Source organism: Pezoporus occidentalis, unplaced genomic scaffold (assembly GCF_034315485.1).
Source record: "Pezoporus occidentalis ecotype Australia unplaced genomic scaffold, CSIRO_AGI_Poc_V1 ctg29, whole genome shotgun sequence".
NCBI lineage: Eukaryota > Metazoa > Chordata > Aves > Psittaciformes > Psittacidae > Pezoporus > Pezoporus occidentalis.
This window is the reverse complement of record NW_026914829.1, coordinates 6,691,217-6,711,194: the sequence shown is the minus strand read 5'-3', so window position 1 is coordinate 6,711,194 and position 19,978 is coordinate 6,691,217. Positions and strand designations below refer to the sequence as shown.

At 39.0% G+C, this 19,978-nt stretch overlaps 1 protein-coding gene across 8 annotated transcripts in view; it reads left to right on the top strand.

Moving 5' to 3' along the window:
- The window catches only part of DLGAP2 (DLG associated protein 2), a 463,300-nt gene that overhangs the window by 73,248 nt on the left and 370,074 nt on the right, over positions 1-19,978 (top strand). For 7 of the 8 annotated variants that reach the window (XM_062626232.1, XM_062626252.1, XM_062626227.1 and 4 more), the window contains one exon: positions 8,121-8,175. In XM_062626232.1, coding sequence (XP_062482216.1) covers positions 8,121-8,175 — 55 coding nt within the window. Of the gene's footprint in view, positions 1-8,120; positions 8,176-19,978 lie in introns of those variants that run through there. The other variant, XM_062626240.1, reaches the window with a different exon arrangement.

Sequence of the window (19,978 nt, the reverse complement as noted above, 5' to 3'; positions counted from 1 at the left end):
CCAGGAAGACTGCTTTCATATATGCAGCTTTATTGTTTATCCCTACCACTGTAGTACCATGATCTCCAACTAGGAGACCTCACAGTCTAGACATTGCAAGGCAAATACATTGTGTAGAAATAGATTACTGCAGGGGGAAAAAGGAACTATTATCATGTTTTGTATTTTAGAGAATGAAAATGAAGGTGTTTGTTCCACTCCAATATATATAGCAACCTCTAGAATTTTTATTTGCTCAAAACACAATCAGATATGTAAAGATGAATAAATCGTAACAACTCAGTATCTCAAGTGATCCATTCCATAGTCCTCTTGAATTCAGAGGTGTAGCACAGAGACTGAGTTAACCTCTGCAGTTGCTGTAGGACATGCAGGATCTGTGCTCCTTGCAAGCAGTAAACTCCTGAGGCAGCTGGTCCAGTCAGCAAATAAGTGTCTGTCCCACAGAAGGGAATATCTGACTGTTGCTACCCATTACTTCCTTTTTGTGACCTGTGAACAAGGCTCAGTCATCTCCCAGCCACTGGAAATCACTAGCTGCCACTCTCCACCTCTGTTTTTGTCAGTCTCCAGCTTTGAGGGTAGTCACTGGCCATCCCTCCATCAGCACAAGATCAGATTTGGGCTCTTGCTCCTGCAGAGTCTCTGTGGAGAATTTTGATCAACCTTTGGAGCATTAGTGATCTGCTGCAGTTACTTCTGCCTCATGATCTACGTGATCTACACCAGAGACAGAGTATCTCACATTTAGGTATTACCATTAGGGAGGAGATGCTACTGCTGCTCATGGTGGTAAGAGGCAGATGAAATGTTTATGACTTCTGGTTTACTTCAAAACCTGTTTCTCATGTCCAATTCCAGGGCCAAGTGAATTTTCTTATGCTGGTTGCTTTATGCATAGTGCAATGAGTGTACATATGATGAGTTGGTTAGGAATACTTCATCTGAAGGGAAGTTGAAAATAGTTGGTTTAGTCCCAGAGTTATCCTCCTGTTCATTTGCTTTTGGAAAAAGAAATAACAGCATCAGCTGAAAGGTCTTGATCTCTTTCTCCCAGCAATGTTACCCTGGGAGGGGCAAAGTCAAAATCTCTCAGATTCAGAGCACTTTTGAGAGCATCATCCTCTCTCGGATCCAAAGAACTTTGACATTGCTTGTTCCAGGGTTTTGAAGGCCTAGTTTTGGACAATGTTGCTATTATTTAAACAACCAACAGAAGCTTTACCAGTAGACCTGTATTTATCATGCTGTGTTTAGTCTGAGGCATCTTAAATAATTTGTGGATTCTCTTGTAAGTGAAGCCAATTACGATAATTGAACCTGGAGGTCACAAGTGCATGGATCTTGTTCTTTCAATAAGAAGAGTAAACTTCTGAAATGTGAAAAATATAAAGGAGTTTTTGCTGTTGCTGATATATCGTTCTCAAAGTGTCTAAATAATGAAGAAGAAATCAAAAAGAAATAGGGCTTGTGCTGTTGCTAGTGCTGCCACTTATTTTCCTATACTATCAAATAGGGAAAAGATTGTCTTAAGGAAATATTTTGGATCAGTCCAGAGCTAGATGTGCTGTTAATTCCAGAGTGCATAGCGTTTTTTTCCCCACAGGCTTACCTAGTTAGTCAATTTAGTCTCTGTATTATATTCTCATGAAAGCTATGTGTGGGGATTATACTTCAGAGGATAATTTTTAAAAGTTTCATGTTTATAAGTACTTGTTAATCATAGAACAATTATAATTAGTTCATGCTAAGGCAGATTCATGCTAACATGAATCTGGAATGTGTCATACTGATAATCATGTTTTCTTTCCTGGGCCATTAAAAAAATTAACAGACCTGTGTTTTAGCTTAACTTTGCATGGGGACTTGGGTAAAAAGGAGTAATGAAGCCAAGGACAGTACATGGAGCTCAGCTGTGCTATCAGGGGTCATCATAACACTATACCTTTTCTTCTAGGGTTGTTTTCCTTATTTAGATTCAGAGATACCAAATAGATTATGCAGTCGGTGAGTTATTCATTGCTTAAAAGTCTGTCACTTTTAGTTGAGAACTCTGCTAAAGAAATGTTGCTCCTGTTGTTGGTGTCAGTGCTTCCTTTAATCACAGAAAGGGCTTTAGAAAATTTCCATTTTTGAGATATAATACAACCTGAAAGAACACATATTATTAGGGTGCTGCAATGTTTTCAGAATATTTGTAAGATTTATCTTCCTTAACCCAACATTTCCTTGGATACAAAAAGCAAAGGAGACAATATATGTATTTAAATGTGATAAATGCATTGATACAATATCAAAGAACTTGATATATGGTAAATGCAATTTAGCATTTTTCAGTGTAACTTGTGCTTTTGACAAAATCATCATGTTTTATTGATGTTATTGGTATCTAATTGGGAATGGTAGGCTAAGGTAAAGGATGGTAAAAGGAGAAAACACTTTTGCTCAGCATCCCACAAATCAGATGAATCATTAGCAACTTCTGTTTTGACGTTAAATCAGCACGAAGGTTCACCAGTATATATGTGAAATTGGATGTTGAACAACAGCAATCTAGTAAAATCTGGAAGAAACATAATTGGACAAGTCTGGGCCATCTCGTCAGAATACAATGAAATCAACTGCCAAGACAGGCTTCTTGCTCTCACTGCTGTGGGTGGGAGACATTTTGGCAGAAGCTGCCTTTGCAGCAGGGTGCAGCTCATCAGGAGCTATGGTGAAAGGCTGTTTCCTTGGGAAGGCAGAGGAGCTGACAGCTAGCAGGGAACGACTGAAAGGTCTTGCAAAATCTCTACTGTTTTCAGCAGCATGAGATACACATGAAAATTGATTAAAATTGTCTGCTTGCGCTAGCTTTGCCATTATAAGCAGGTGACACATGAGGGCTTGGGTAAGTCCTGGGAGGGCAGGTCCCTTTAATCCCGATGCTCTCTTCCTCCAGAGTCAGATACTTCAAGGACTGATTTTACAAGTAACTTGGAACTGTTGCCGATGCCAGTGTGGTTTGCATCGGTAGCAGCTTAAAGTGAGACAGAATAGACCCACTGGTAATCTTAGGTTGCTTTTGTGTTCTTACAGGAACTGAAACAATAACAGATATTTGTTGATACACTCCCTACATACCCCTTTAAATGCATAACTGAATATAGTTATGCTTGTGAGAGAGAGTGGAATGAAGTTCAGATTTAGCTTCTTGTAGGTTGAATCAACTGCATATTGTTAGGAAGCTGAAGTCAACAGCTTGATGCAGCATTTCAGCACCTGGTTGCATGAACCCGTCTGCTCGGAAAGAAGAAATATGGTAATGCTGTAATGATAAACCTGTGATTTATGATGGTTTCTATCACCCAAGAGCTTGCGAACAGGAAACCTTGCCTACTTTTCATGCCCTCTGAAGAAGATACTTCTACAGACTTGTTAGGTAGTCGACTGCTGTGAGCAATCAAATTCTCAGTGCTTGGCATGGCCAAAGGACGTATTCTGACTTCCCAGTCTTTGGCATCACTGGATTTCTAGGATATGAAAAGCAGAGATAAATACCATAATCTCAGTTTCGGACCTGAAATTCAAGTTGAGGTTGCTTCCTTCTGGCAAGTTAAGAACCACAGTATAAATCCTTGTTAACATTTGCCTTGAATTTCACCTGCAGAACATTGAGAATCATGAGTTGGGTGTTCTGTAATTTTGGACCTGTGAGACACTTATTTTCAATTGACTTACTTTTCAGCAGAAAAACATGTAAAAGGACAAGGGAAACAGTATCCAGCTCACTTTTCTATGGCCATCAGGAGTCCAATTATAATTGGAGCAGAAAGCAAACATATTAATCATTCAGTACTGCAACTTTGTGCAGCAGATCCTTTTTAAGTGAGTAGATATCCATTTCATAAAGGTATTTTCCCATATTAGAACCATTTTGTTTCACATGTTTCTGCTTCTCTGTAAGTTTTGGATTCGTTTTTTAATTGTGTTACAGGTTAGTACTTTCCAAACTTAACATGATTTTTTTAGGAATTAATTCTAGTTCTTGTTAAAAGCAAGCTAAAAAGGTATTGCATGGTGAACACTCAGAGGATCCAAATGTTTTATTTTTATGAAAGGAAGGAAAGTTTCCAAGCAGACATATAAAAATATGAACGAACTTTAATAGATTGTAAACATCTATGTGACTGCTCTGTTTTCTGTATACCTGCATTACATATAGCTACAAGTAAAAATCTGGACACTAATTATGGCAAATATATATGTCTCTAAGCACAGCAAGCTGTAGTGAAAAACAAATGTAAGCAGGTCCTGATCAACGTCCACTAGCATCAGTTAGACTTTTTCAATGAATTTGAGGAAGCTTTCAACTTGGCACCATGAGCAGACTGTGTTCCTGATAAATGTGATTGTGTAACTGTATGCTGTAGACCAGAGATAATTTGGCTACTGCTAGGGAAGTACCTTGATGTTAAGGACATACCACCTGCTGTATTATTTATTCTGCTTCTGCATCTATGCATCCAGTTTTAATTTAGTATTGCAATGCCTTAGTTCCCAGCTGAGAGCTTATAAAACAAGTGAAGGTTAAATCATCAGTTAATGTAATTGAAACCTGTTTCTCTTTTGCTGAGGAAAAAGAATATTGTTCTAAAACTATATTCTATTCTCTCTGTTTATTTCCCTACATTTGAATCCCTCCAGTTGCTCCCATGTTTTGATTTCTACAGCAGAAATCATTCCTTGTCTGATTTGGGTGAAGATTCTCACTCAAATTACCTGTGCAGGTAAAGTTGCAAACCACAACCCCCCCCCCAAAAAAAAACAACAACAAATCAAACCAACAAACAACAAAAAACCCACAACAACAACAACAACAACAACAAAATCTGGGGATTATCTGTGAAATTAAAAAAAAGCTGTGAGCCATAAGGCATTTTAAGGAATAAACTGGGGATTAGAGCATGCAAATGAATGAAAGGAAAGTAGCGGGGGAAAGGAGAGACATGTTGAGGGAAAGGTGAAAATTTTGCTGAGGAATTCTCCTGTCATTTTCCCTATAGAGAAACAGAGTGGAGAGAAAGTGGGAGGAGAGCAGTGTGAAGAGGCTCTTGGATACCATGGAGATGGGTACAGTGTAAAAATCTGTATACTGTAGATAAGTAAGTGGGAGGTTGATATCAAACTCCTACCAGCCAGAAACTGGCTTTGTGCAGGGTAAACATGTGAAAGGGCTGGGGAGAAGGAAACATTGTTTTAGCTTCTGCCATACTGTTTGCCTATTTAACACTTAAGGGAGAGAAGGGAATGGACAAATAAATGCTTTTCCAGCTTATGCTTTTTGGTATGACTACTCTCTTACCTATATACAGTCTACCAGGAAGGAAAAATTATGTTCTAGAGCTTTTTTTTTCCCCATTGAAATTATCTCGCTACTCCAGACCTGCTTTTTCTGTCTCTTATTTTAATTTGTCTTGATTTGATTAACTGGCTCCTCATAATAAATTCATAATGCTTCTCCATGGTTCGTGAATGTGGGGAAGAAAATGTGACAGATTCACTAGGAACTAAATGTTACTTTATGTCTGAGTAAGACAGTGTTTTTTTAAATTCAGTCTTTGTGTTACACTGCTTTGAAAGAGTGTCTCTGTTCATTTGAGGATTTCTTTGTTCTCTGCTTCTAATTTTTATGCTTTTGATGCCTGTAAGTCTCTGCTGTTATTTATATCCATGGCCATAAGGCAAATGCTACAGTGTGTACAATGTAACATTGTACCCCTGAGAATTATTGGGGTTTTTAATTTTAAACTGTAAGAAACACTGTGGAATGATGAATGTGCTTTTCAGAAGATTGTTATTCGTGCTATTGATTATTCTTAAAATACAAGCTGCCTCTGAATCAAGGTAAGGCAACATGACACTTTGGTTCAAGTCCCCCTTTATTCCCTCAAATAGTCTGCCCTGAAGCAAACAGGCTAGCTTTGAGACTGCTTCAAGTGAGAAGGATTTATACTTAAGGAAGCAAATTGTGTAGACCCAAAGAGATGAGAAAGGATGGTGATTAGCTGGTATAGCTGAGCATGCAGAAATTTGGAAGTATGGAATGTCCACGTGTTCCTCAGCTTGGTCTGCCTCCTGCCGAGATTGTTTCTGCAGGCAGGAGCCGTAATGTCAAGTATCTTAACTTCAGCATGGTGGGAGCTGCTTAAACAGGGTTGCAACAGAGTGAAGTAAAAGACCGGTGCACATCTTGGAAATAAGTGGCTGTGAACCTATTGTACATTTACCTTCTTCCCTCAAAGTTTGTGGACTTTCAAGAGTGGCCATGGGTAACCCACAGGGTCTTAGGTCATGTCTAGGGAAGGAGGCACTCATCTGGCTTTCCTCCAGAAACCCTGGCAGTGACAGACCTGCACCTCTCCAGGACAGAAGTCTACACGTGTGTGTGTGTGAAAGAGTGTTCTAGAAAGAATTTGAGGAAAATATGGTTCTTAGCAAGATGTAGGTAAAGTAATGTGACAAAGCCCCAAATGTGACCATAAGTTGTATTTGCAACAAAGCAGTTTCCTGCTATTGTGGTTGATATGTACCTCTGGGGATCTGACTCTATTACCCTCTGCCTAATAGCTGGTGCTTAAAACCAATTTGTTTTCCCTTTTATCCACAAGCTTAACTTCAGAATTGTGCCAGAGCAAGTGAATTACATTTGTAAGAGCTTACATGTAAATGCTGTGCTTTCAGTAGAGTTTAGAAGAGTTGGGGGGCGATACTGTTCTTATCTCAGTCAGTTCTATCCACTGTTTTTTGTCCAGGAAAGCTTTTTTGTCCACAGACTGACTCTTCAAGTTATAATGGCAACAAAAGCTCGGTTTTGCGATGTCCCTGCCTCTGCATGTGTGCATTCAGGTGGAACCATGGTGCAGCAAGTTTCTTAAGACTTTAATTTGTTGTGTTTTAGGACACACAAGCCAAAGTGTCCATCTCCCTGGGGTTGCTGGTGAATGTATTGGAAAAGTCCTGCAGGGTGGGATGGGGACAGTGCCACTGTAGGGGTGCTGTGTCTGAATCTCAGCTGTCTCATCCCTAGCTATTAACCTTGGCCAAACAGCAATAGCAGTCTTTGTGAAAAACAAAACCATCTCTATTCCCTAAAGTGTTTCCAAAACTTAATGCAAGCTGTGGTGGTGTTTGCAGTCGCCCAGCATTTCCAGACAGTGGTTATGCCGTCTGTAGAACCTACCTTTAAGGGTTCATATTGACCTCCAAGATAAAATTTAAAGAAGAAATCTCAGAGCATGATTTTTAATTGACTTGTTTTCAAACATGGAAAAGCATTTAAATTTCAAGCTACAGTTTAACTGATGTTGGTAGCATTGTAGAGGTTGTAAATTATAGATTTAAAAGTTTACAGATTAAAATAAGGTCTTGAGTCCTTCAAGTACAGGTGACTGGCTTCTGGTAGGAGCACCGAAGCTGATTACCTACACCAGAACAAGTGACTTCAATGTGTAAATCTGTGAAGAAGGGTGAGGTCCTGCTATAAGAAGGGACCAGTGATGATAGGGGCTTCTGCAGCGTTTCTTGCTGTCTACTACCAGTATCTCAGCATGGTGGCCATAGTGGACCACAAACCTGGGATCTTCCCTGTCACCATTCCCTTGAGTTTCCTACTTAGGTTCTGGAGTTTTATATTGTCTGCTGGAACTGGCTATGTGAGGATGGAAATGCTGTGCTTTGAAGTTTGGTCCTGAGCGATTTATAAAAAGATAGGTCTTATTACCCTGGGGCTGTATGTGCAAAATCACAGGAACAGCAACATCACTGACTGATAGCATACTCTCTAAGTTGGGCATATTTAATTATGTTCTTACGTCCTTTTACTGAACTTTTTAATACTGTAGTCTACGGGAGAGGGTGAAACTAACATTACAAGGAGGTAGTAAGCAGTTAATTTTGTAAGACTTCTCCGTGTGCAGTTCCTAATAAACAGGGTTCACATTTGCATTGCATGATAGCTAATTTGGATGCAGTATGAGAACACAAAGCTTGATCAGATATGGACTCTAGCAATCATTGGCTCTTGTTCATATGATGTTCAGATGTTATGTACATTAACATCTGTTTCTTTGTTGCAACAGGTTCTGCCTGGCATACTGCAGAAGCATTGCTGTATTTTACCTGACAGGAACACAGGTAAACCTTTTTCTTAATGATTAATATTCTAACATGATTTGGAGGAATGCAAACATGAATTGGATAATATTGAGAAGCCTTGTTTGCTATTTATGGTCACTGAAGTTCTCTTCAAGGGAGTGACAACTTGGTGGTTTTGATGAAATTACCTTCATTTTTGTGCATTCTGTTAACTTCCTGGAGCTGTTGCTGTTGTAGAGACTGCTATCAGGTCTTGCTTTTAAAGGTATTTGTATGAACCCCTGAAGCATCTCTGTTGTTAATTATAGAGTTCCAATTTTGGCAAGAAAGGGGTTTAACGCTGAAGCCTGCAGTCTGGTCCTGTTGATTCGTAAAGGCGTTAAGCACTGAGTCTTAAGCATAACTCTGACTGCAGATGAATGCTTGCTTTATGCTTTTCAGAGACTAGAGGAGTAGACTAAAGGAGTAGACAGAAGGAGTATCACTAGTGATGCCTTGCTATTGTGCAGGAGGAGACTTAAAGTAATATGTTTGTGGCCAAAACAAATCAGTTGTTGAGAACGGTTACATGGACAAGAAGAAAGTGATGATTTAATTTTTTTCATTATAGGGAAATAATTTTTTAAAAATCTTTTTAATAATTTTAAAATTGGGTGAAAGTGTTAGCATATGCAATTGTGAATTTGGTTTAACAGACTAATTTCAGAGAAGTAGGAGGAACAATATAGCTTATTTTTAATCGTAAAACATATGTGATTGATTGCTTGCGGCTTCTAAGGCATCATTTCCTCTTTCCCAATGGCTAACATTGAAACACATCAGTTTGTTTCTTGGCTTGCTATTACTTGTATTTCAGGCACTGTCTGAGTTTGCACTAAGGGTAATTGCACAGAGAACTTGACAACTGTGTTGAAATGTAGTGTGACCTGTGGTTACCTGCAACTGCTCAAATGAGTTCTGCATTCAAAAATCTCGTTTCCATTTTCATCTGTGATTATGGAAGAAGTACCATAGTAAGACAATTAATAATACATGTCTGCTAGCAAGAATTTGAAAGTTCATAACCAGTGAATAGATTAGAGACTTTGGCATTCACATTTATGTCAAGCTTTCCTGAAAACTTGACTAAGGACTCATGATATAATGACCTCAGCCCAATCTATGTGCTCCCGTGCTGATGTCCCATGCTGATTGTCTTATATTTCAAATAAAAGAAAAAAGAAAAATCCAGGTTCCTTTGACCAACTCTTCTTGACTTGTACAGATATGTATACAGTGGATATCAAGGCTAGTGTTACCTGAAGTGATGGCCTGGAGTTGGGCAGTAAGACTGTGAACACTTATCTGCAGAGGGAGAAACATGCCTTTGTAATCAATATCAAGAAAGCCATTTATCTAAAATCCCAGTCACCTTCAAAAGTGCTTCCATTGGGGCATAAGAGAAGGGAGGAGCTTACTAATGTAAAATTAGCTTTTGCAAATTTTGAACTAAGATCTCTGAAGAGAGAAAGCCTATCAGGTTTTGGTATGTAACAACTGCTGTACAACTCAAACATGCTTCGGTATGAAAATAACTGTAACTTCTGTTGCTTCTGTGTGACTGCTGCAGTTAAGTATTTCTATGGCTACCTATTATATAGTTGAGAGTTGCCAGCAGATGCAAAGTAAATGATGTCAGTATTTCATTTTCCACATTTTCTCCGTTCATGATGTTTAAATACTTGGCAGTGAGAAGAAGACAGATTTCTGTACTGTGGATTTTTCAGCTTCTTTCTGGAGGAACAATTGAATTTTTGAGTATTATTCATGGAGTCCATTGAGTTCATGAGATACATGAACCATTGACTTGTTTGATTATGTCTGAATCAACTAGTCCAAACTAAGAAGGCATTAATTACGTTTGTAATAACACACATTTGTGCATAAATATGGAACAAGCTATTTACGTTCAAATATATGTATCTTGTATAATCTTGTCCAGCTCCATTCTCATCACGTGAGCCAGGAAAAATTGCCTGATTGCAAGCTGTAGGTCTATGTCTGTGGTCAACAGCTGCCATTTGGAGGACTTTAGCAATGTGCAAACTTAGGTGTTCTTCCTAATGAGGAGAGAAGGATAAAGAGAAATGGAGTAGGGGCAGGGATGGGGGAAGAAGCTTAAGGTGAGACCTCCGAAATCATTAGGGAAGAGCACAGATGCTGCAGGGAGTAGGGATGTGTAAAAGGGGGATATACAACAGTAGTTTCCCTACTTGTTTATATCTATTTAACAGTTCAGGCATGGCCAGGTTGGGGGTCCTGGGCTCCTCAGTCAGGAGTGCCCCCACAACCAGCCTGTTTTACAATGTCAGCACAGGAGCTGAGCCCCAGAGAAAGAATTATAGAATCAACTGGGTTGGAAAAGACCTTTAAGATCAAGTCCAACCATTACCCCAAGACTGCCAAGACCACCACTAAACTATGTAATTGAAGGACTCATTTACACAGTTTTTGAACATTTAGAAAGAAACAAGCCTTTGGGAATGATGGGGCCATTGCTGCCAGGCCATTCCTTTATCTGGCTGCCCTTCAGACCTAGCCTTACCTTGATTCTTGGGGAATATATACAATTAGCCTCAAAAGTAGTATGACCCCAGATTGTCAGTATGCTAGAAAATTGCTTGTCCCTGTGTCCCTTTCTACACCGTGTAAAGAGTTTGAAGTTGCAAGATTTACTCTGTCATTCTTGATATTCTGTATTTGTAAACTGGAGAAAAGAGCTGTGCATGGAAAAAAAGATACATTTGAGTAACTATCACCTTCCCCTGGTGACAGTACTTCTACCATGAACTTTTGTTCTCAGCGCTTATAACTTGGCTGTAAAAACAGAGCCTTTCAAAAGGGAGGATGAAAAAAGTAATTCAGCTATTCCACAGCAATGCAACTTGGAAGAAGGCCCATATTTAACAAGATGAGTTGTTTCGAAGGTTAAAGAATGATTCATTTTTCAAACATGTAAAACATTTACAAAATCTCAATCTCTAAATAAAGCTGCTAGTTGACTGCTTGCATTAAGCTTTCCTAATAGTGATGTTTCATTCCTTCAGTGTTATTTGCAGCTTTCCATTAATCATAAATGTATTTTCATTACTAAATTAAAAGTTCATATGGCATACACTGGCATAATGCATGCTCATTATCATGTTAACTGATACCCAGAACCTCTATTTGCCACATACTCTGTGCCTTAAGAAGCAAAAGATCTCAGAGCAGACACCTTTATTCAGCATTTACTTCATAAATGCCAAGACAATAGTAGAAGAACTTTATTGCTATCCTTTCTCTGTTTCTTTCCATCTCCTGTAACTTAACCAGTCAGCAACAGCTGGGATGCATTAGCAATTATAAAGTTAATTGGAAGCAAAGCAGTTACATGCTCTGTACAGGTGTTACTAACAAGATCATAAGGGGAAACAGTGTGAAGGTGCTAATGACCTAGTGGGGAGCAGCTTGATTATTTTTCTTGAATTATAACCATCTCTCTCTCTGCAGCTCCACCTGGGAGAAATAACCCACACCTTTTGATGGACATCTACCACCCTCTGTGTACACATACAGCCAATACTAATTTCCTTTATAAGTATTTCCCAGCAACAACCCATCCCCTGCCTACGGGAACTCTTCAGCCAAGACAGAAGTCCCTCTTGTTACTGCATAGTCACTTCTGTAAACCTTAAGCAGATGCTAAGGCTGTTCTTCCCCACTTCCTTCCCCCTTAGCAAGTTTTTTAGTTATGATAATTGTGCAGTAAAACCTGACTTATCAATGGGACTCACTAACAAAACGTACTCTGTCCAATATTTACCATTACTGCAGCTGTTAAATGGACATTCTTGCGCTGTAGAGATGCTGATAGTTGTGTGCCTTGTTTACCGCTGTTTTGTTCTTGATCCACAATTATTATTTTCTGTCATGCAAGGAAATTGCACAGCTTCTGTAGTATCCTTTCCTGTTGTAGCCATGGGTTTAATGTTGTGGACTGCAAACTTGCGCTCATTTTTTCCACTGAAGATCCCAAAGGAAGGAACGAATCAATAGTCACTAACAGTTTCTTTGGTTGATTTGTTCTTTGATACTTTAAGCTTGAATTTACCCTATCATGGAGAAGTAGAATGTAGATACAGTAAACATCATCTACACCTAACGTACTGACTTGGTTCTGATAAATAGCTCTTTTAAACTTTGAACAATACTCTTTCAAATAAAGAAAAAAAAAAGGGAAAGAAAAAAGATTTGTGCTGATTTATGCTGTCTGAAGTTTCTTCATCACCCATTTTCAGGTCAGCTCTTGAGTGATGACATTGAACTTGCACAAGATGTTAAAATCTTCTTTATAATAATTCTCTTTTGTCCACTGTACATTGGAAAAAAGGTGTGACCAGTGTTCTGCTCTCTGCAAAGAATGAACGATATCTTTTTGAGAGAGCGGTACTTACTTTATATACAGAAGCAGGAGTTTGATAATAACTAATCTCTTCATTGGGTAAAGTATAGCCCAAGACAGCAATGTTTCATTCTTCGCTTGTTTGCTTTTCTTCCTCTTGCTTGAAGATCAAATACTAAACAGGAGAAAAATCTAAGAGAGTATTAAAAATAATTCTTGCATTAAAGTTTACTAAATTGGATAAGAAAACTAATATTGCTTTTATTCTTAACTAAATCTACAACTATATTGTGGATTGGTGCTCAAAAACAATGTGTTTTTTAATTAGCACAGTTACTAGAAATACAGTTACATTACTTACTAACTGCTAGTTAATTCTTTTGTATATATATTTACTCAATTGTAATGAATGTTTGTAGGAACAGCCATCCAAATGACTATGTGTATGTATGAGCTTACAGCAGCCAGTTTGATTTCACAGAAGGAATTGCAAGACAGTGTTCAGAAACCAAAGTCCTTTTACAAGAATAATTTACCATATTCACGAGCATGTAATCTTCCATCTGAAAATTTTGAAGTACTTAATTAATTGTGATGAATTTTTGTCCTGTGGCATTGAGATAAAAAAATTTTATTCCTCTGTTTTGTAGACACGAAAGTCAGATTACCAGCTGGTACAATGCAAGAATATTCACTAGGGTTATGTATCATCCTCTTTAGAAGTTCTTTGCTTAAACTGAGATTGTCCTTTTACTTTCAAGACATAGCTATAGATTTTTAAACAGTTCTTGCAGGTTTCACCTGCTGTCTGCTTTCTGAGTTCAACATGTGTGTTCTCATTCAGATGTTCAGCTGCAGGCTGCCTGCTGATACTTTCCAGCCTGGTTTCCATGGAAATGGGAATTAGAGGGTGAAAATAAAGCAGAAGTAAGTATTCTCTTAATCTTCTAGTTAATCCGGAAGTTCTTACAGCTTGGTACCAAGGTTGTTTTGCTTTCAGCTGGCTTGGCATACAATGCCAACTTCTGAAAAATAAGAAGTAAGACCTGCCAGGAGAGCTGTTATGAGCAATATTTGTTACCATAACTCTGTAGAGGTGTCAGGACTCACCAGAAGAATATGAAGAAGGGAGAACTGGACTGTGCAAGCATAAACTGATGAAAGGGTGCGAGTCAGAGGTGATAACCTGTGACAGAACTTCTTTCAAACATGGCTTGCATTGTGGAAAATGCTGACAGGAATTAATTGACTAGTGCTGCTTGACCCCGGGGAGGAAACCATCCAGTTAGGAGAGCATCTAATTTAAATACTCTGGGCTGAAAGTGAAACCAAGGATACCCGCTAATGCATTCAGAATATAATTTAGGGCTCTCATGTTTCCCTAGGCATTCCTGCTCTCCTTTTTTTCCTTCACATTACTGGCACTACCAACCAGCAAAGTCAGGATTGTGGGGCAGTCATTGTACAGATGGGGGTACAGTGGGATATAATTTCTGCTTATTGCGAGCAGCATATTCTTATATGCACTCTTCTGCTTTTCCTCAGTGGCTGAACTCCAGCTATGGCTCTGTGTTAGCCTGTCCTTGGGAAGAGAAGGTCCAGGATCTTTAGGCCAGATCTCTTTCTTCTATCTTGGTCAGAAGTGGCCAGTCAAGTTAGCATGGAGTCAGGAACGGGGAGGGAGCAGGCATACATTATGCCCCAAGGACAATGAGCTATACCTACCTCTTTCTGACAGAGGATTTTTTGGCCTTTCCAGGCCTTTTATTCAGCTTCCTCATCCCCACTGCTGAAAACTTCCTGATATGTATCCTGAGCCTTCCTTGTGGCAGCTTAAGCTCATTAACTTGTGTGGACAATGGTTGCTTCTTATTTCTCAGATCCTTGCAAATATCTTTTGTATACCTAAAGACTATTCATCCTGTCTTCCCTCTAGTTAAATTTTGTCATCTGGGTTAGCAAGTTCCACTTCTTTCCTCTTTCATGTATGTTGCACTAGCATGCCTCTAAACCTGGCATGTTTTGTTTGTAACTTATTGAAATAGGAGCCTTTTTTCACCCCCTGGATTTCTTAAGAAGAGAATACATGTGGTATAACAGTTCTCTAACATGGCACGTGACAGTTCCCTAAACATGGCATCATCTTTGATAAACTAATGTCCTATTTTTAAAAAACAGAAAAACTGTCATATACTTTAGCCTGTGTCGTTTCTTCTTCCAGAAGACTTGGTTGACTTGAAAAAGAAATGCTTTTTTGTTTGCTTGTTACTATTTAATACCAGTTCAGTTCTGGAAAGGGGACAGTAGGGATGAATGTAATTTGAATAGCTAAAACCAGAAGGTTTGAGTAAAGATACCAAAATCTTTTATTCTAATATTTGAGTGGGTGGGATTTCACTTCCTGATTTCCTGATTCTCTTCCCTGCACCACAGCCTACAAGATGAATATAAGCCTATTGCCCAAACTTTGTTTTCCATTAGGGTTTTTGTTACCCCTAGCTTTTCTCATATCTACAGAAGATCAGCAGTACAGGCAGCATAGCAGTAACGGACCAGGGCTTTGGTTCCACTTCACCCAGGGATTATGAATCAGGATAAGCCATGACTGGCACTGAAAACCAGGTAGTTTGCAGTGATGCTAATAGGAAACCTGCAGGCTGTGAAAGAAATTATCTTCTAAAGTTAGTTTGCATCTTCTGGGTCATTTTAGACTTAGTTCTGCTAGATGTTTAGCTGAAATAAGGAACTATTAATTTTCAGTCTCAAACCAGCCAGAAGACTATCTTGTCTTATTTGATTTGTATCTAGGACTTTCCAGCTTAATCCACTAAAATATGGTCTCTGTGGTGCAGAAATATAGGCAGTTTGGGGTAGACTCAGATCTTCAAAGGGGTCAAGTCTATTATATCAGGATCAATAGGTCCTCAGACTTCAGTATCAAGACTTAGAGGCATTGAGCTAATAAACACAAATAAAATAATTGGACAGGGCAGACACATACCCTTACTCTGCTATGTGTGAGCATGAAACTGTTTTAAGACTTCATCTGGTGAAGATATCTGTGCCATTCTGCTTATGGAGTAAAAAGCGTGGTCACAGTACAGTGTGCTGGTGTTCGAGTCTTTGCACAGTGTCCTAGTTGGCTGTTAGCACAGTATGAAGTCCTTTTTGGAGTTCAAGTTCCTCTGCTACAACTAGTTCCTCCTGAAAGTTCCTCTTAGTACTGTTCTGAAAAGTCACAGTTGTGTTTCATCCAAAACTATGTAGTCTTAAAAAGAAAAGACTGAGCAAGAGATTTCACTGATGTTTAGATGTCAAGTTAAAATTTCCAAGATAAATAAAATGTGCTCCCCTGAAAGGTGAGTGCTGACTAGTCCCTGGGCTCTCAGGTCTGGATATAAACGGTTAGCTGTAAAATAGCACTTTCACAGCAGTCTTGCCATCATGAGTAGGGGGAGCAGGGTCTGAAGAAGGGGCTCTTATTGAGTGAAGCTTAATTCTAGAGGCAGAAATGTGAATATATGTGTTTGCAGTCTCTTTGCCTAACATCGTAAGAGCCCCTGTGGCTGAAGGTGTGTAGGAAGGAAATTTTCTCCAGAAAACAGCATTTCTTGCAAGAAAGCTTACTTGACCTTTATTTCTGGAATGTTTTGTAAAACACTCCCCGTGTGTACAGCTAAGTCACTGAAGGAAGAGAGAAGTGCAAATCAGCAGCAGCAGCAACTGCAGGCAGCTCTGGTAACGGGTCATGTTCGTACTGTGACTAAATACTGCTAAATGAAAGCACTATGTAGAATGACTGATTTCTATATGTCAGAGTTTAGGATTTTTATTTTTTAGTGCTTTCATTTATTTGTGAAATGGTTGCCCAGGCAGTATATAAGTCACACGGACTGAGGGGGTGTATATGTGTGTCTCAGTGTACTATACACATGCACTTTCTTGCAGAGGAACATAGTTTTGAAGTCCACTGCCAAACTGTATGATTTGGCCAACACAGTCCAATGTGTGGGTAGAGTTAAAGAGCATGTAATTGAGCAGAGGAACTGAAAGATAGACTCATACAGTGAGTGAGGTAAAATGTTAGTACTGTTTGCTAGAACCAGTCAGTGGTGTGGAGCACAGGGAATTAGTCTGGATCTCAGAGGAATACAGCTGTAATGCTGGAAGAGCCTTGGATTCATTGGTTTCACATGGGTAGAGTAGACCATACTGATATTTCATTACCAGATAATTTTTTGTAGGCCAAAAAATCCTATTCTCTCGCATTTTAAAGGTCTCAGGGTGCCTACACAGAAGTGTCTGCCTTCCCTGTTTCAGTAGTGTCTTGCTTCTCTCCAACTGCTTTGAGGAAACTTGGAAGAAAAGACAGATCTCTTGGCTGGTATGCATTAATCGTACATAATTCAGTTGTGTAAAGTATAGAAGTAATAGATATGTATTATTTGCTATTGATTTCTTAACATGTTGGTTGTATTCCTTTTTCCCTTAAATCAAAATTCAACTGTTTAAGAGGATTTTTGTCATAAAAATATGTCCTTTCAAAACCTAGGAAGACTCCCTGTCCTGAGAGAAATAAGCAGTGGAAACAGCATCAGAAGTGCTTTCTCCCAGGTTCACTTCAGCTGTATTGTACTCCCCAATTTTGAGGAAGGTCCTCAGGGTTCTGAAGATTAAAAGGGATGTGGGAATAATGGGTTTTGTCATAAAAGCTTTCTTACAAAAATAATGTAATTGGAAAAAATAAGGACTAGAATTCACCTTGCTAACTTCTAAAAGGAAATCTGTTTCGAGAAACTGTGGTTTGCTTTATTATGTCTTTCTCCACTACCACACCCCCATCCACCACCCCTTTTTACTAGAAGAGTGTGAGAGTATGGAGGATTGGGTTCTGTATCTAAGGTGCTCACAGTGTTAGATAACTTCTGTTTTCGTAACATGCCCGAACAATGTTTTTCTGCTGTATGGCATGATGCTTAATTTGGAATAGTCTGTCACATGCTTTGGGCTTGTATTTAACTCCCTAGGATTGAATAATAGGTTTGAAAAGGTGTAGCATACGACCCTCCCCATGATTAAAATCATGAGAGCTCTCTTTCCTTCCAGCTGTGCCTTTTCCAGAAAAGGACATCCCACTTCCACTGACGTACTAATGGAGACCTCATTCAGACGTACCTGTTTTCTTTCAGCTGCCTTTATTAACATACATTTTTTCCTGCCCTTCCTATTTCTTGTATTAGCTTGTGGGATGGGAGTACTAAAACATACATTTCATTATCAGAACATCTGAGCTGTTCATACTTTCCATTTAAAGATAAACTACAGTGATTTTCTCTGTGCTTAAAATGCTTTTCCTGTGCTAGAATGATTTTATTTCTAGTATTTCTGTATGACGTGGTTCTCCTGTTGTTTGGATACTATAACATAATAGGTACTATAAATAACAGCTGCTAATGTCTACAACCCTGCACAACAGGCAATAATTTAACCACTTGTCTCCCTTCATTCACAATGAGAAATACCAAACGCTTCCACACCAATAATGTATACAATCCCCAAAGCTGTTTGTGATGCTCATTGTAGAAGTATGTTATGGGAGGCAGTGCTGCGCCCTTTGCACTTGAGATTAAACAGTAGCAAATGCTTCCACACATGTGGCTTAGTTGTCTCAGTATGACTCTGCATTGTGTATGACATCAATTGTATCTCCAGAGAATCTCTCCCAAACTGCCAGCCAAGATGAGTGATGCTGTTAGGCAGGGAAAAGCAGAGGAAAAGCCTCTGCTGTGCTGAGGAACAGCAAAACCTGTCGTATTAGCTTAACCTTCTCGAGTCAAAGATCACTAGGACAGGAAAGAGGCAGAGAAGGTGAAGATGTTTCACCATAATGGAAGGTGATCTTTCAGTATACTTCTGCGACAGTAATTCTACAAGGTTAGGTACATGTTGTTACTCATAGATTATACTGATTTTATTAAAAATCTGTTTGCTAGACTCAGGTAGCTAAATGCTTAAGTGGGGAAATGTGAATTTGTAGTTGACCAAAGCTGCTGTCCCAGGTTCTTTCAGGTCTTACCTGGACACAGCTTCAAACTGGGGAAGAAGTGGGAGGTAAGAGTACAGTACCAGAGAAACTACTAGAAGCATAGTTCACAACTGTGCTCATCTGACAGCAAACCCCAGGGATGAATCATCTGAAGATTTTCCATGGTCTATATAGGAAACCTAAACTTACTGGGGAATAACCACGGGGGCATTTGCAGTCTGTCTTACCTTATATAATGGCTTCTTGAATGTCCTTTTTAAACTGAGGACTGAATCTCTCTACTGTACCATTAAAACTTTTGGTGAGCCAGGAGCCTCCATACTGAACATGGGCAGAACAATGCTGGAGGCTTCAGCTGACAGAAGTTTAATTCATGAACCACCTTCACAAATATATTTGGAAGTTGTGAGTCACAGAAATCAGCCCACAAGGCATAAGAAATTACATCATGGTTAAGCTGTAGGTGATTATAAATGTAAGGGATGAGATATTACATAAGCTTCGGGGAAAGGGAAGTATATTTTGAAAATGCTTCAAGTACTTTTTATACTCATTTGGAGAGCAGCTGTAGGAAGCAATATGAAACTGAAAAGCCTGAAGTAGAAGGACCAGCATGGTGTGGATTGTTACTAATGTGTGTTAAGGATGCGTCTTTTCTTTTGCTCCCATAAAGACTTAGAAGTCATGTTCAGTCATGAGCCCCTCTGTGCTGGGACTACAGTGATCCATATTTCATATACCTGAGTATAAGACTTGCTGATGAATTGTATTTGCACCATATATATACATATATGTATGTATATATAACAATTCTTAAAAAAAAAATCATTGGAATTTGTTGCCCAGTGCTGAAATTTCCTAATTCTCTCCTGTTTCTATGGAAACTGTAATAGTAATATGACACAGTAAACAAATGCACTGTGTTATAAACCTCCTCTTTAGCAGGACATTAATTTTATTCTGGTGACAGCTACTGTACATTTGACAATCCAAGTCATATATTTCATTTTCACCTGAAGATGTGTCTTCTAGCTTTGGGGGGTTTTCCTTTGGTCTTTAATCATTTTCCTAACTCAGTGATGGGGTAGTATGTGCCAGTGGTTAGTACATTACTGCTAGTAATACTTGTTAAGCTCACAGGAGAGTACTTAGTAATGTTTACAAAGTGCTTCAGAAACAGGAAAACCTTGAAGTGCAGAAGTGCACTTGTTGCTAGCTAATGCAGAAAATAAAACCCTTCTTTTGCCTGTGATTCTTTTGAACATACTTATTCGGCATGGTCTTCTGGGGCATAGCTGGAAAGGCATAGTCTGCTGTCTAAGAATAAAGACTGTGCCTTTCGTGGAACAAACTGTATCTCACAAAGTGGAGTG